The 15,000-nt window shown below is 53.6% G+C and overlaps 1 protein-coding gene across 1 annotated transcript in view; it reads right to left on the bottom strand.

The window, feature by feature from the left end:
- Nucleotides 1-15,000, bottom strand: part of LOC135559803 (voltage-dependent T-type calcium channel subunit alpha-1I-like) — a 171,064-nt gene that overhangs the window by 114,640 nt on the left and 41,424 nt on the right. Inside the window, exon 2 of the mRNA XM_065000682.1 lies at nucleotides 13,017-13,128. Within this exon, the coding sequence (XP_064856754.1) occupies nucleotides 13,017-13,128 (112 nt within the window). The remainder of the gene's footprint in view (nucleotides 1-13,016; nucleotides 13,129-15,000) is intronic.

Here is a 15,000-nt window from a genome sequence, read left to right as displayed (position 1 = left end):
GAACCACGGTCCCTAATCAAGCAGCTAATTAAAACTGTATAAAGGCATCACCAATCTCTGCTGCTTCTGTTGTCGACATTAATATTGTTGTTGTTGTTGTTGTTGTTATTGTTGGGCTTAATTCATCCACTCCAACATTCTGTTTGTTGTCTGCTGTTTATTCCAGGGATTACAGAATCATTATTTGGTTCAAAGAGTGCTCGTAATTGTATTAAATTGAATAATGCACGCAACATGATTTGAAATTGAACTGCATGATACAACCCATTTATTTGTTGTTCTGAGCTGAAAGCATTGGTATGGTCACAGTATAGTTGACAGAGCTGGAGTCTCTGTCCACTGATAGAGGTTCAGATTTTATATCCACCTTAATGATGAAGATTAGAATGGGGTATGGCAATCTGATCATAGACCTGTAGTTAAGTCAAGTGACAACTCTGTCAATCTTCACCTTTGACCTTTGTGAAATGAAGGCAACGAGCGAGGAGAGACCCTCAGTAAAGATCGAGTACCAACGATCAAACTAAGTCATACCTCCTTGACCTTTCCACAGGGTATCTCTTTCTATCCCTCCCTTCCTCCCGCTCTCCCTCACTCAAATTTGACAGAAGGGCTCAAAGAATTTCAACTGTCTTTTTTCATCTCTGAGGATTCAGATAGAAAAAGACTGACAACGCACACAAACAAACAAACAAACAAACAAACACACACACACACACACACACACACACACACACACACACACACACACACACACACACAGCTGATACATATGGATGGAACCAATATAGTGTACCTCAGGCTCTCTACAACACCATCCCACCACAACCAACATATCTCTGCCATTTCAAAACCATGAACAAAACAGAAAGAACCAATAGAATGCACAGATTTAGATAAAAGAGTCTGCTAAATGGTAGGTTACATTATGTTTAAAACCAGACACAGCTACAACTCACCTACAATAAGTGGATGCTGAACCTAGACTAGATATATTACTATTATTATCTATTATTAAATGATGTTGTTTATATGGTACATAGAGAATTCGATAATGTCAATCTGTACACTGTGACGTTGTTTATATGGTACATAGAAGATTAGATCATGTCAATCTGTACACTGTGACGTTGTTTATATGGTACATAGAAGATTAGATCATGTCAACCTGTACACTGTGACATAGAAGATTAGATTTACTGTGACGTTTATATGGTACATAGAAAGATTAGATCATGTCACCTGTACACTGTGGACGTTGTTTATATGGTACATAGAAGATTAGATCATGTCAACCTGTACACTGTGACGTTGTTTATATGGTACATAGAAGATTAGATCATGTCAACCTGTACACTGTGACGTTGTTTATATGGTACATAGAAGATTAGATCATGTCAACCTGTACACTGTGACGTTGTTTATATGGTACATAGAAGATTAGATCATGTCAACCTGTACACTGTGACGTTGTTTATATGGTACATAGAAGATTAGATCATGTCAACCTGTACACTGTGACGTTGTTTATATGGTACATAGAAGATTAGATCATGTCAACCTGTACACTGTGACGTTGTTTATATGGTACATAGAAGATTAGATCATGTCAACCTGTAGACTGTGACGTTGTTTATATGGTACATAGAGTGCTGAATAATGTCAACCTGTAGACTGACTCTTCATGGGTTGCAGTGAGGGAGAGGTAGATTCAGTAAACAGTGATATAAGACACTTGTTGTCCCCTATTCCCCATAGAGATTTTAAATCCACAGTAAAGACCAATAGATATGGGCAGGAGGATACAGGAGAATACACACACACACACACACACACACACACACACACACACACACACACACACACACACACACACACACACACACACACACACACACACACACACACACACACATCAACAGCTCTCAAGTCAGAAGTAATGTTCATCCATGTTTCTCAAATGTCACATTTTGCAAAAGTCAAATTGTAAGGTTAGTTTTGGCATAACTCTGAAGTCTTAAGGTTAAGCCTTAACTCATGGTTAGGGTAAGGGTTACGGTTAGGGTAAGGGTTACGGTTAGGGTAAGGGTTACAGTTAGGGTAAGGGTTACGGTTACGGATTGGGTAAGGGTAAAGGTTAGGCATTAAGTCTGAATGTTTAAGGTAAGGATTTAAGGTTAGGCATTAAGTCTGAATGTTTTTAAGGTGAGGGTTTAAGGTTAGGCATTAACTCTGAATGGTTAAGGTAAGGGGTTAAGGTTAGGCTTTAACTCTGAATGGTTAAGGTAAGGGTTAAGGTTAGGCATTAACTCTGAATGTTTAAGGTAAGGGTTAAGGTTAGGCATTAATTCTGAATGTTTAAGGTATCGGTTAAGGTTTGGGATAGGTGTAGCCCTTTCCTGCAATCAAATGATATAGTGGCCTCATGGGAGGTCTGTTATGAATATTTTTTCACAATTCCATAATGAATAAACATTACTTTGAAAAGAATGCAAAAATCTGGTTTTGTTATATATCAGCCTTCTGTGACGTACACCATCGCTCAAAAGTTTGGGGTCACTTAGAAATGTCAAATCAAATTAAATGTATTTATTCCCGCCCTTCATACATCAGCTGATATGTCAAAGTGTTGTACAGTAACTCAGCCTAAAACCCCAAACAACAAGCAATGCAGGTGTATGTCACGCCTTGGTCTTAGTATGTTGTGTTTTCTTTAGTTATTTGGTCAGGCCAGGGTGTGACATGGGTTTATTGTGTTGTCGTATTGGGGTTTTAGTAGGCATTGGGATTGTGGCTGAGTAGGGGTGTCTAGCATAGGCATTGGCTGCCTGAGGCGGTTCTCAATCAGAGTCAGGTGATTCTCGTTGTCTCTGATTGGGAACCATATTTAGGTAGCCTGGGTTTCACTGTGTGTTTGTGGGTGATTGTTCCTGTCTTCGTGTGTTTGTATTTCTCCAGATAGGCTGTATAGGTTTTCACGTTCCGTTTCTTGTTTTTGTATTGTTCGTGTCTTTTCCTTATTAAAGATGTATCGAACTAACCACGCTGCATTTTGGTCCGGCTCTCCTTCGACGGAAGAAAGCCGTTACAGTGTAGAAGCACGGTGGCTAGGCTAAAAACTACCTAGAAAGGCCAAAACCTAGGAAGAAACCTAGAGTGGAACCAGGCTATGAGGGGTGGACAGTTCTCTTATGGCTGTGCCGGGTGGAGATTATAACAGAACATGGCCAAGATGTTCAAATGTTCATAAATGACCAGCATGGTCAAATAATAATAATCACAGTAGTTGTCGAGGGTGCAGCAAGTCAGCACCTCAGGAGTAAATGTCAGTTGTCTTTTCATAGCCAATCATTAAGAGTATCTCTACCACTCCTGCTGTTTCTAGAGAGTTGAAAACAGCAGGTCTGGGACAGACCTTGTCCTTGTTTTTGAAAGAAAAGCACATTTTTTTGTCCATTAAAATAACATAAAATGAATCTGAAAAACAGTGTAGACATTGTTAATGTTGTAAATGACTATTGTAGCTGGAATCGGCAGATTTTTGATGGAATATCGACATAGGCATACAGAGGCCCATTATCAGCAACCACCAATCCTGTGTTCCAATGGCATGTTGTGTTAGCTAATCCAAGGAGGACATGTGAGGCATCTGTTTCTCAAACTAGACACTCTAATTTACTTGTACTAATGTCTCTTAATGTACTAATGTCCTCTTGCTCAGTTGTGCACCGGGGCCTCCCACTACCCTTTCTATTCTTTTTAGAGACAGTTTGCGCTGTTCAGATGAAGTACACAGCGTTGTATTATTCTTCAGTTTCTTGGCAATTTCTTGCATGGAATAGTCTTCATTTCTCAGAACAAGAATAAGCTGATAAGTTTCAGAAGAAAGGTCTTTGTTTCTGGCCATTTTGAGCCTGTAATCAAACCCACAAATGCTGATGCTCCAGATAGTCAACTAGTCTAAAGAAGGCCAGTCTTATTGCTAATTGAATCAGCACAACAGTTTTCAGCTGTGCTAGCATAATTGAGATTCCATAAAAAAGAGATTCCACAAACAATCTGCCGTTTCCAGCTACAATAGTCATTTACAACATTAACAATGTCTACACCAAATTTCTGATCAATTTAATCTTATTATAATGGACAAAAAAAAATCTTTAAAAAACAAGGACATTTCTAAGTGACCCGAAACTTTCAACCATAGTGTATGTAAAGTGTAATATTGGGATGCAAACTCAACATTTGAACCTTTTCAGCTCTATATCTATAAGGCCATAACCATGTGTGTGAGGTGTATACTTTTGTTTCAAAGGAGATTTGTTTGACTACCAAGAAACACTCTGTGTGACCATGATTTAGCCCACTGCTGTAAAAGGTTCAAACAAACATCTCTGAAACAACATTCCATCGCTGGATTCAGCCTTTAAAGTTTAAGATCAGAGGCTTACGACCATCCACCATCCGCCATCCCACCATCCCACATCCGCCATCCCCCCATCCGCCCATCTGCCATCCCCCCATCCGCCATCCACCATTCGCCATCCCCCCATCCACCATCCCCCCATCCGCCATCCCCCATCCACCATCCGCCATCCCCCATCCGCCATCCACCATTCGCCATCCCCCATCCACCATCCCCCATCCGCCATCCGCCATCCACCATCCCCCCATCCACCATCCCCCATCTGCCATCCACCATCCGCCATCCCCCATCCGCCATCCACCATCCGCCATCCCCCATCCACCATCCCCCATCCACCATCCGCCATCCACCATCCGCCATCCGCCATCCCCCATCCGCCATCCACCATCCCCCATCCACCATCCCCCATCCACCATCCGCCATCCACCATCCGCCATCCACCATTCGCCATCCCCCATCCACCATCCCCCATCCACCATCCCCCATCCACCATCCGCCATCCACCATCCGCCATCCACCATTCGCCATCCCCATCCCCATCCACCATCCCCCATCCGCCATCCCCCATCCACCACCCACCATCCACCATCTGCCATCCACCATCCCTCCATCCGCCATCCACCATCCACCATCCCCCATCCCCATCCCCATCCGCCATCCCCCATCCACCACCCACCATCCACCATCCACCATCCGCCATCCGCCATCCACCATCCACCATCCGCCATCCCACCATCCCACATCCGCCATCCCCCATCCGCCCATCTGCCATCCCCCATCCGCCATCCACCATTCGCCATCCCCCATCCACCATCCCCCATCCGCCATCCGCCATCCCCATCCCCCATCCACATCCGCCATCCCCCATCATCCCCCCATCCACCATTCGCCATCCCCATCCACCATCCCCCATCCGCCATCCGCCATCCACCATCCCCCCCATCCACCATCCGCCATCCCCCGATCCGCCATCCACCATCCGCCATCCCCCCCCATCCACCATCCCCCATCCGCCATCCACCATCCGCCATCCCCCATCCACCATCCCCCATCCACCATCCGCCATCCACCATCCGCCATCCCCCATCCCCCATCCGCCATCCACCATCCCCCATCCACCATCCCCCATCCGCCATCCACCATCCGCCATCCCACCATCCCACATCCGCCATCCCCCATCCCCCATCTGCCATCCCCCATCCGCCATCCACCATTCGCCATCCCCCATCCACCATCCCCCATCCGCCATCCGCCATCCCCCCATCCACCATCCGCCATCCCCCATCCGCCATCCACCATTCCGCCATCCCCCATCCACCATCCCCCATCCGCCATCCGCCATCCCCCATCCACCATCCGCCATCCCCATCCGCCATCCACCATCCGCCATCCCCCATCCACCATCCCCCATCCGCCATCCACCATCCGCCATCCCCCATCCACCATCCCCCATCCACCATCCCCATCCACCATCCGCCATCCGCCATCCCCATCCGCCATCCACCATCCCCCATCCACCATCCCCCATCCACCATCCGCCATCCACCATCCACCATCCACCATTCTCCATCCCCCATCCACCATCCCCCCATCCACCATCCCCCCATCCACCATCCGCCATCCACCATCCGCCATCCACCATTCGCCATCCCCCATCCACCATCCCCCATCCGCCATCCCCCATCCGCCATCCCCCATCCACCATCCACCATCCACCATCCACCATCCCTCCATCCGCCATCCACCATCCACCATCCCCCATCCGCCATCCCCCCCCATCCGCCATCCACCATCCCCCATCCGCCATCCCCCATCCGCCATCCACCATCCGCCATCCACCATCCCACCATCCACCATCCCCCATCCGCCATCCGCCATCCCCCCCATCCACCATCCACCATCCCCATCCACCATCCGCCATCCACCATCCGCCATCCGCCATCCACCATCCGCCATCCACCATCCCCCATCCACCATCCATCCATCCCCCATCCACCATCCCCCCATCCACCATCCTCCATCCCCCATCCGCCATCCCCATCCCCATCCGCCATCCCCATCCCCATCCGCCCCCCCCCATCCACCATCCGCCCATCCACCATCATCCGCCATCCACCCGCCATCCCCCATCCACCATCCCCCATCCACCATCCGCCATCCACCATCCCCCATCCACCATCCCCCATCCATCCGCCATCCGCCATCCCCATCCACCATCCGCCATCCCCCATCCGCCATCCACCATTCGCCATCCCCCATCCACCATCCCCCATCCGCCATCCGCCATCCACCATCCCCCATCCACCATCCGCCATCCCCCATCCGCCATCCACCATCCGCCATCCCCATCCAAGAAACACTCTGTGTGACCATGATTTAGCCCATCTGTAAAAGGTTCAATCAAACATCTCTGAAACCATTCCATCACCATCCGCCATTCAGCCCATCCCCCATCAGACCATCCGACCATCCCCATCCGCCATCCACCATCCCCCATCCGCCATCCCCCATCCGCCCATCTGCCATCCCCCATCCACCATCCACCATCCGCCATCCCCCATCCACCATCCCCCATCCGCCATCCGCCATCCACCATCCCCATCCACCATCCCCATCCCCATCCGCCATCCACCCGCCATCCCCCATCCACCATCCCCCATCCGCCATCCACCATCCACCATCCCCCATCCACCATCCCCATCTGCCATCCACCATCCGCCATCCCCCATCCGCCATCCACCATCCGCCATCCCCCATCCACCATCCCCCATCCACCATCCGCCATCCACCATCCGCCATCCGCCATCCCCATCCGCCATCCACCATCCCCCATCCACCATCCCCCATCCACCATCCGCCATCCACCATCCGCCATCCACCATTCTCCGCCATCCCCCCCCATCCACCATCCCCATCCACCATCCCCCATCCACCATCCCCATCCACCATCCGCCATCCACCATTCGCCATCCCCCATCCACCATCCCCCATCCACCATCCCCCCATCCACCACCCACCATCCACCATCTGCCATCCACCATCCCTCCATCCGCCATCCACCATCCACCATCCCCCATCCGCCATCCCCCATCCGCCATCCCCATCCACCACCCACCATCATCCACCATCCGCCATCCACCATCCACCATCCACCATCCGCCATCCCACCATCCCCATCCGCCATCCCCCCCATCCGCCCATCTGCCATCCCCCATCCGCCATCCACCACCATTCCATCCACCATCCCCCATCCACCATCCCCCATCCCATCCGCCATCCACCATCCGCCATCCCCATCCGCCATCCACCATTCGCCATCCCCCATCCACCATCCCCCATCCGCCATCCGCCATCCACCATCCCCCCATCCACCATCCGCCATCCCCATCCGCCATCCACCATCCGCCATCCCCCATCCACCATCCCCATCCGCCATCCACCATCCGCCATCCCCCCATCCACCATCCCCCATCCACCATCCGCCATCCACCATCCCCATCCGCCATCCCCCATCCGCCATCCACCATCCCCCATCCACCATCCCCCATCCACCATCCACCATCCGCCATCCCACCATCCCCATCCGCCATCCCCCATCCGCCCATCTGCCATCCCCCCCATCCGCCATCCACCATTCGCCATCCCCCATCCATCCGCCCATTCCCCCATCCACCATCCGCCCATCCACCATCCGCCATCCCCCCCATCCATCCCCATCCACCATCCGCCATCCACCCACCATCCGCCATCCCCCATCCCCCATCGACCATCCCCCATCCACCATCCCCATCCCCCATCCCCCATCGACCATCCGCCATCCCCCACCATCCCCCCCATCCGCCATCCGCCATCCGCCATCCACCATCCCCCATCCGCCATCCACCATCCGCCATCCCCCATCCACCATCCCCCATCCACCATCCCCCCATCCACCATCCGCCATCCACCATCCGCCATCCACCATTCGCCATCCCCATCCACCATCCCCCATCCGCCATCCCCCATCCGCCATCCCCATCCACCACCCACCATCCACCATCTGCCATCCACCATCCCTCCATCCGCCATCCACCATCCACCATCCCCCATCCGCCATCCCCCATCCGCCATCCCCCCCCCATCCACCACCCACCATCCACCATCCACCATCCGCCATCCGCCATCCACCATCCGCCATCCCACCATCCCACATCCGCCATCCCCCATCCCCCATCTGCCATCCCCCATCCCCATCCGCCATCCACCATTCGCCATCCCCCATCCACCATCCCCCATCCGCCATCCGCCATCCACCATCCCCCCATCCACCATCCGCCATCCCCCATCCGCCATCCACCATTCGCCATCCCCCATCCACCATCCCCCCCATCCGCCATGCCATCCACCATCCCCCATCCACCATCCGCCATCCCCATCCGCCATCCATCCCATCCGCCATCCCCCATGCCCATCCCCCATCCGCCATCCACCATCCGCCATCCCCCATCCACCATCCCCATCCACCATCCACCATCCATCCACCATCCACCATCCGCCATCCGCCATCCCCATCCGCCATCCACCATCCCCCATCCACCATCCCCATCCGCCATCCACCATCCGCCATCCCACCATCCCACATCCGCCATCCCCCATCCCCCCCATCTGCCATCCCCCATCCGCCATCCACCATTCGGCCATCATCCCCATCCACCATCCCCCCCCATCCGCCATCCGCCATCCCCCATCCACCATCCGCCATCCCCCATCCGCCATCCACCATCCCCATCGCCATCCCCCCATCCACCATCCCCATCCGCCATCCGCCATCCACCATCCCCCCATCCACCATCCGCCATCCCCCATCCACCATCCACCATCCGCCATCCCCATCCACCATCCCCCATCCGCCATCCACCATCCGCCATCCCCATCCACCATCCCCCATCCACCATCCGCCATCCACCATCATCCCCATCCACCATCCGCCATCCCCCCATCCGCCATCCACCATCCACCATCCCCATCCATCCCCATCCCCCATCCGCCATCCACCATCCGCCATCCCCCATCCACCATCCCCCATCCGCCATCCACCATCCGCCATCCGCCATCCCCCCATCCCCCGCCATCCACCATCCCCATCCACCATCCCCCATCCACCATCTGCCATCCACCATCCGCCATCCACCATTCTCCATCCCCCATCCACCATCCCCCATCCACCATCCCCCCATCCACCATCCGCCATCCACCATCCGCCATCCACCATCCGCCATCCCCCATCCACCATCCCCCCCATCCGCCATTCCCCGATCCGCCATCCCCCATCCACCACCCACCATCCACCATCCCCCATCCACCATCCACCATCCACCATCCCTCCATCATGCCATCCACCATCCACCATCCCCCATCCGCCATCCCCCATCCGCCATCCACCATCCCCCATCCGCCATCCCCCATCCGCCATCCACCATCCGCCATCCACCATCCCACCATCCACCATCCCCCATCCCCCATCCGCCATCCCCCATCCACCATCCACCATCCACCATCCGCCATCCCCATCCGCCATCCCCCATCCGCCATCCCCCATCCGCCATCCGCCATCCACCATCTGCCATCCACCATCCCCCATCCACCATCCGCCATCCCCCCATCCACCACCCACCATCCACCATCCGCCATCCACCATCCACCATCCCACCATCCTGCCATCCACCATCCACCATCCCCCCATCTGCCATCCCCATCCACCATCATCCCCATCCGCCATCCCCCATCCGCCATCCACCATCCCCCCATCATAACCATCCCCCATCGCCATCCCCATCCGCCATCCACCATCCACCATCCACCATCCCCATCCCCCATCCACCATCCCCCCCATCCATCCCCCATCCGCCATCCCCCATCCGCCATCCACCATCCCCATCCGCCATCCACCATTGCCATCCACCATCCCCCACCATCCGCCATCCCCCATCCATCCATCCATCCATCCCCATCCGCCATCCCCCATCCGCCATCCCCATCCCCATCCGCCATCCGCCATCCCCCCATCCACCATCCGCCCATCCACCATCCGCCATCCCCCATCCACCATCCCCCCATCCACCATCCGCCATCCACCATCCGCCATCCACCATCCCCCATCATCCATCCGCCATCCACCATCCCATCCCCATCCCCCCCATCCCCCATCCGACCATCCGCCATCCCCCATCGACCATCTGCCATCCGCCATCCGCCATCCACCATCCCCCATCCACCATCCACCATCCACCATCCCCCATCCACCATCCCCCATCCACCATCCCCCATCCGCCATCCCCCATCCACCACCCACCATCCATCCATCTGCCATCCACCATCCCTCCATCCGCCATCCACCATCCACCATCCCCCATCCGCCATCCCCCATCCGCCATCCCCCATCCACCCCCACCATCCCCCATCCATCCATCCGCCATCCGCCATCCACCATCCACCATCTGCCATCCCATCCCCATCCGCCATCCACCATCCGCCATCCCACCATCCCACATCCGCCATCCCCATCCGCCCATCTGCCATCCCCCATCCGCCATCCACCATCCGCCATCCCATCCATCCATCCCATCCCCATCCGCCATCATCCCCCCATCCACCATCCGCTATCCATCCCCCATCCGCCATCCATCCGCCATCCCCATCCGCCATCCCCCAACCATCCCACCATCACATCATCCGCCATCCACCAAACCATCCACCATCCATCCCCCATCCGCCATCCACCATCCGCCATCCCCCATCCCCCCATCCGCCATCCACCATCCGCCATCCCCCATCCACCATCCCCATCCACCATCCACCATCCGCCATCCACCATCCGCCATCCGCCATCCCCCATCCGCCATCCACCATCCCCCATCCACCATCCCCCATCCGCCATCCACCATCCGCCATCCCACCATCCCACATCCGCCATCCCCCCATCCGCATCCATCTGCCATCCCCCATCCGCCATCCACCATTCGCCATCCCCCATCCACCATCCCCCATCCGCCATCCCCATCCCCCATCCACCATCCGCCATCCCCATCCGCCATCCACCATTCGCCATCCCCCATCCACCATCCCCCCATCCGCCATCCGCCATCCACCATCCCCCATCCACCATCCGCCATCCCCCATCCGCCATCCACCATCCACCATCCCCCATCCACCATCCCCCCATCCGCCATCCACCATCCGCCATCCCACCATCCCCCACCATCCCCCATCCACCATCGCCATCCACCATCCGCCATCCACCATCCCCCATCCGCCATACACCATCCCCCCATCCACCATCCCCCCATCCACCATCCGCCATCCACCATCCGCCATCCACCATTCTCCATCCCCCATCCACCATCCCCATCCACCATCCCCCCACCATCCACCATCCGCCATCCACCATCCGCCATCCCCATTCACCATCCCCCATCCACCATCCCCCATCCGCCATCCCCCATCCACCACCCACCATCCACCATCCGCCATCCACCATCCACCATCCCTCCATCCGCCATCCACCATCCACCATCCCCCATCCGCCATCCCCCATCCGCCATCCACCATCCCCCATCCGCCATCCCCCATCCGCCATCCACCATCCGCCATCCACCATCCCACCATCCACCATCCCCCATCCGCCATCCGCCATCCCCCATCCACCATCCACCATCCGCCATCCGCCATCCCCCATCCGCCATCCCCCATCCGCCATCCACCATCCGCCATCCGCCATCCACCATCTGCCATCCACCATCCCCATCCACCATCCGCCATCCCCATCCACCATCCTCCATCCCCATCCGCCATCCCCATCCGCCATCCGCCATCCCCATCCCCATCCGCCATCCGCCATCCCCCATCCACCATCCGCCCATCCACCATCCCCCATCCGCCATCCCATCCACCATCCCCATCCACCATCCGCCATCCACCATCCGCCATCCACCATCCCCCATCGACCATCCGCCATCCACCATCCGCCATCCCCCATCCCCCATCGACCATCCGCCATCCCCATCGACCTTCCGCCATCCCCCATCCGCCATCCGCCATCCGCCATCCACCATCCCCATCCGCCATCCACCCATCCGCCATCCACCATCCGCCATCCCCCATCCCCCATCCACCATCCCCCATCCACCCATCCGCCATCCCATCCGCCATCCCCGTCCACAAAGCCCAAATCCTTGTCAACAATGACAAAAGTATAAGCAAAACCTACTGGAAGGTAACAGTGCTCACTGTTGCCCCTAGTGGACAATTTCCACCTCATCTCCCGAATTCCTCATACATGGATGGACGTCAAATACTGACTTGTATCACAGGTGACCTGGCTGCACACACACACACACACACAGATTCCTACATGTACAGTGTGTGTTCATACATAGGCTATACACACTGTGTGTCTCTGTATTCACATCAGATCCTTGCAGGTCCTTGCACAGGGTTGCATAGTTAAACAGTATAAGTGTGTATGTGTGTGTGTGTGTGTGTGTGTGTGTGTGTGTGTGTGTGTGTGTGTGTGTGTGTGTGTGTGTGTGTGTGTGTGTGTGTGATTGATACTGACCTGTAGTACCTTACAGCGGTCTGAAGAGCAGTCTATGTTCTCACAGGGTTGGTACATGCCCAGGGTCACACAGTTGAGTAATATCACCATTATACTGCAGCGCTCAAACCACGTAGAGGCACCAGGGTTAAGGATAATACACAGTGTAGAGAGACTGGATTAACAGAATATACAGACTGGATTAACAGGACAGAGAGACTGGATTAACAGGACAGAGAGACTGGATTAACATGACAGAGAGACTGGATTAACAGAACAGAGAGACTGGATTAACTGGACAGAAAGCCTGGATTAACATAATATACAGTCTGGATTAGCAGGACATACAGACTGGATTAACAGAACAGGGAGACTGGATTAACAGGTCAAACAGACTGGATTAACTGGACAGAAAGACTGAATTAACAGAACATACAGACTGGATTAACAGGACATGGAGACTGGATTAACAGGACATGGAGACTGGATTAACCTCTTCAGTCGACCCTCTACTTTTTTGAACATTCTGTTAAAAATCGCGCAACATTTCAGCGCCCTGCTACTCATGCCAGGAATATAGTATATGCATTTGCTTAGTCTGTGTGGATAGAAAACACTCAGACGTTTAAAAAACTGGTTAAATCACTGCTGTGGCTTTACCAGAACGGCATTTACATCGAAAAGCACAGGAAAAACTGATCACTGAAAATGGGGAAAATATATCCATGCGCTACTTGAACCCATTGATAAACGTGAACCACAATTAATTGACTGAGGTTGCAGTACCTACAGCTTCCACAGGGTGTCTAGAGTCTTGTCATTTCCCTTCGAGTTTTTTCTTGGTCAAACACATACAGGACACCGTATCTAATCCGGTCTAGGACCGGATATTTTCGTTGAGTTTCTAGCCGGACATTTTTCCAGACGGACAGCTAATGATCTTTACATCGCCTCCTGATGAATTTTATCGCTTATTAACGTTTACTAATACCTAAAGTTGCATTACAAACGTATTTCGAAGTGTTTTGTGAAAGTTTATCGTCGACTTTTTGAATTTTAAAAAATGACGTTACGTTTTGAAACGATGTTTTTTTCGTTTATCACACAGTCTACATATAACGATATCTAGGCTTTATATGGACCGATTTAATCGAAATAAAGACCCAAATAGTGTTTATGGGACATCTAGGAGTGCCAACAAAGAAGATGGTGAAAGGTAATGAATGTTTTCTATTTTATTGTGCGGTTTGTGTAACGCCGAAATGCTAATTATTTTGTTTACGTCCCCTGTGGGTCTTTTGGGGTGTTGCATGCTATCAGATAATAGCTTCTCATGCTTTCGCCGAAAAGCATTTCAAAAATCTGACTTGTTGCCTGGATTCACAACGAGTGTAGCTTTAATTCGATACCCTGCATGTGTATTTTAATGAACTTTTGAGTTTTAACTAATACTATTAGCATTTAGCGTAGCGCATTTGCATTTCCAGAGCTCTAGTTGGGACGCAAGCGTCCCGAGTAGAAGCAACAGGTTAACAGGACATGGAGACTGGATTAATGGAACATACAGACTGGATTAACAGAACATACAAACTGGATTAACAGGACATACAGACTGAACCATAGACAACAACAGGGCCCTATGATAACACTTTAGTTAGGTGGAACAACGTAGATAACAACAGGGCCCTATAATAACACTTTAGTTAGGTGGAACCACGTAGACAACAACAGGGCCCTATAATAACACTTTAGTTAGGTGGAACCACGTAGATAACAACAGGGCCATATAATAACACTTTAGTTAGGTGGAACCACGTAGATAACAACAGGGCCCTATGATAACACTTTAGTTAGGTGGAACCATGTAGACAACAACAGGGCCCTATAATAACACTTTAGTTAGGTGGAACCATGTAGACAACAACAGGGCCCTATAATAACACTTTAGTTAGGTGGAACCATGTAGACAACAAAACAGGGCCCTATAATAAACTTTAGTTAGGTG

This window comes from Oncorhynchus nerka, linkage group LG15, assembly GCF_034236695.1.
Source record: "Oncorhynchus nerka isolate Pitt River linkage group LG15, Oner_Uvic_2.0, whole genome shotgun sequence".
Taxonomy (NCBI): Eukaryota; Metazoa; Chordata; class Actinopteri; order Salmoniformes; family Salmonidae; genus Oncorhynchus; species Oncorhynchus nerka.
This window is presented reverse-complemented; position numbering and strand designations above follow the sequence as displayed.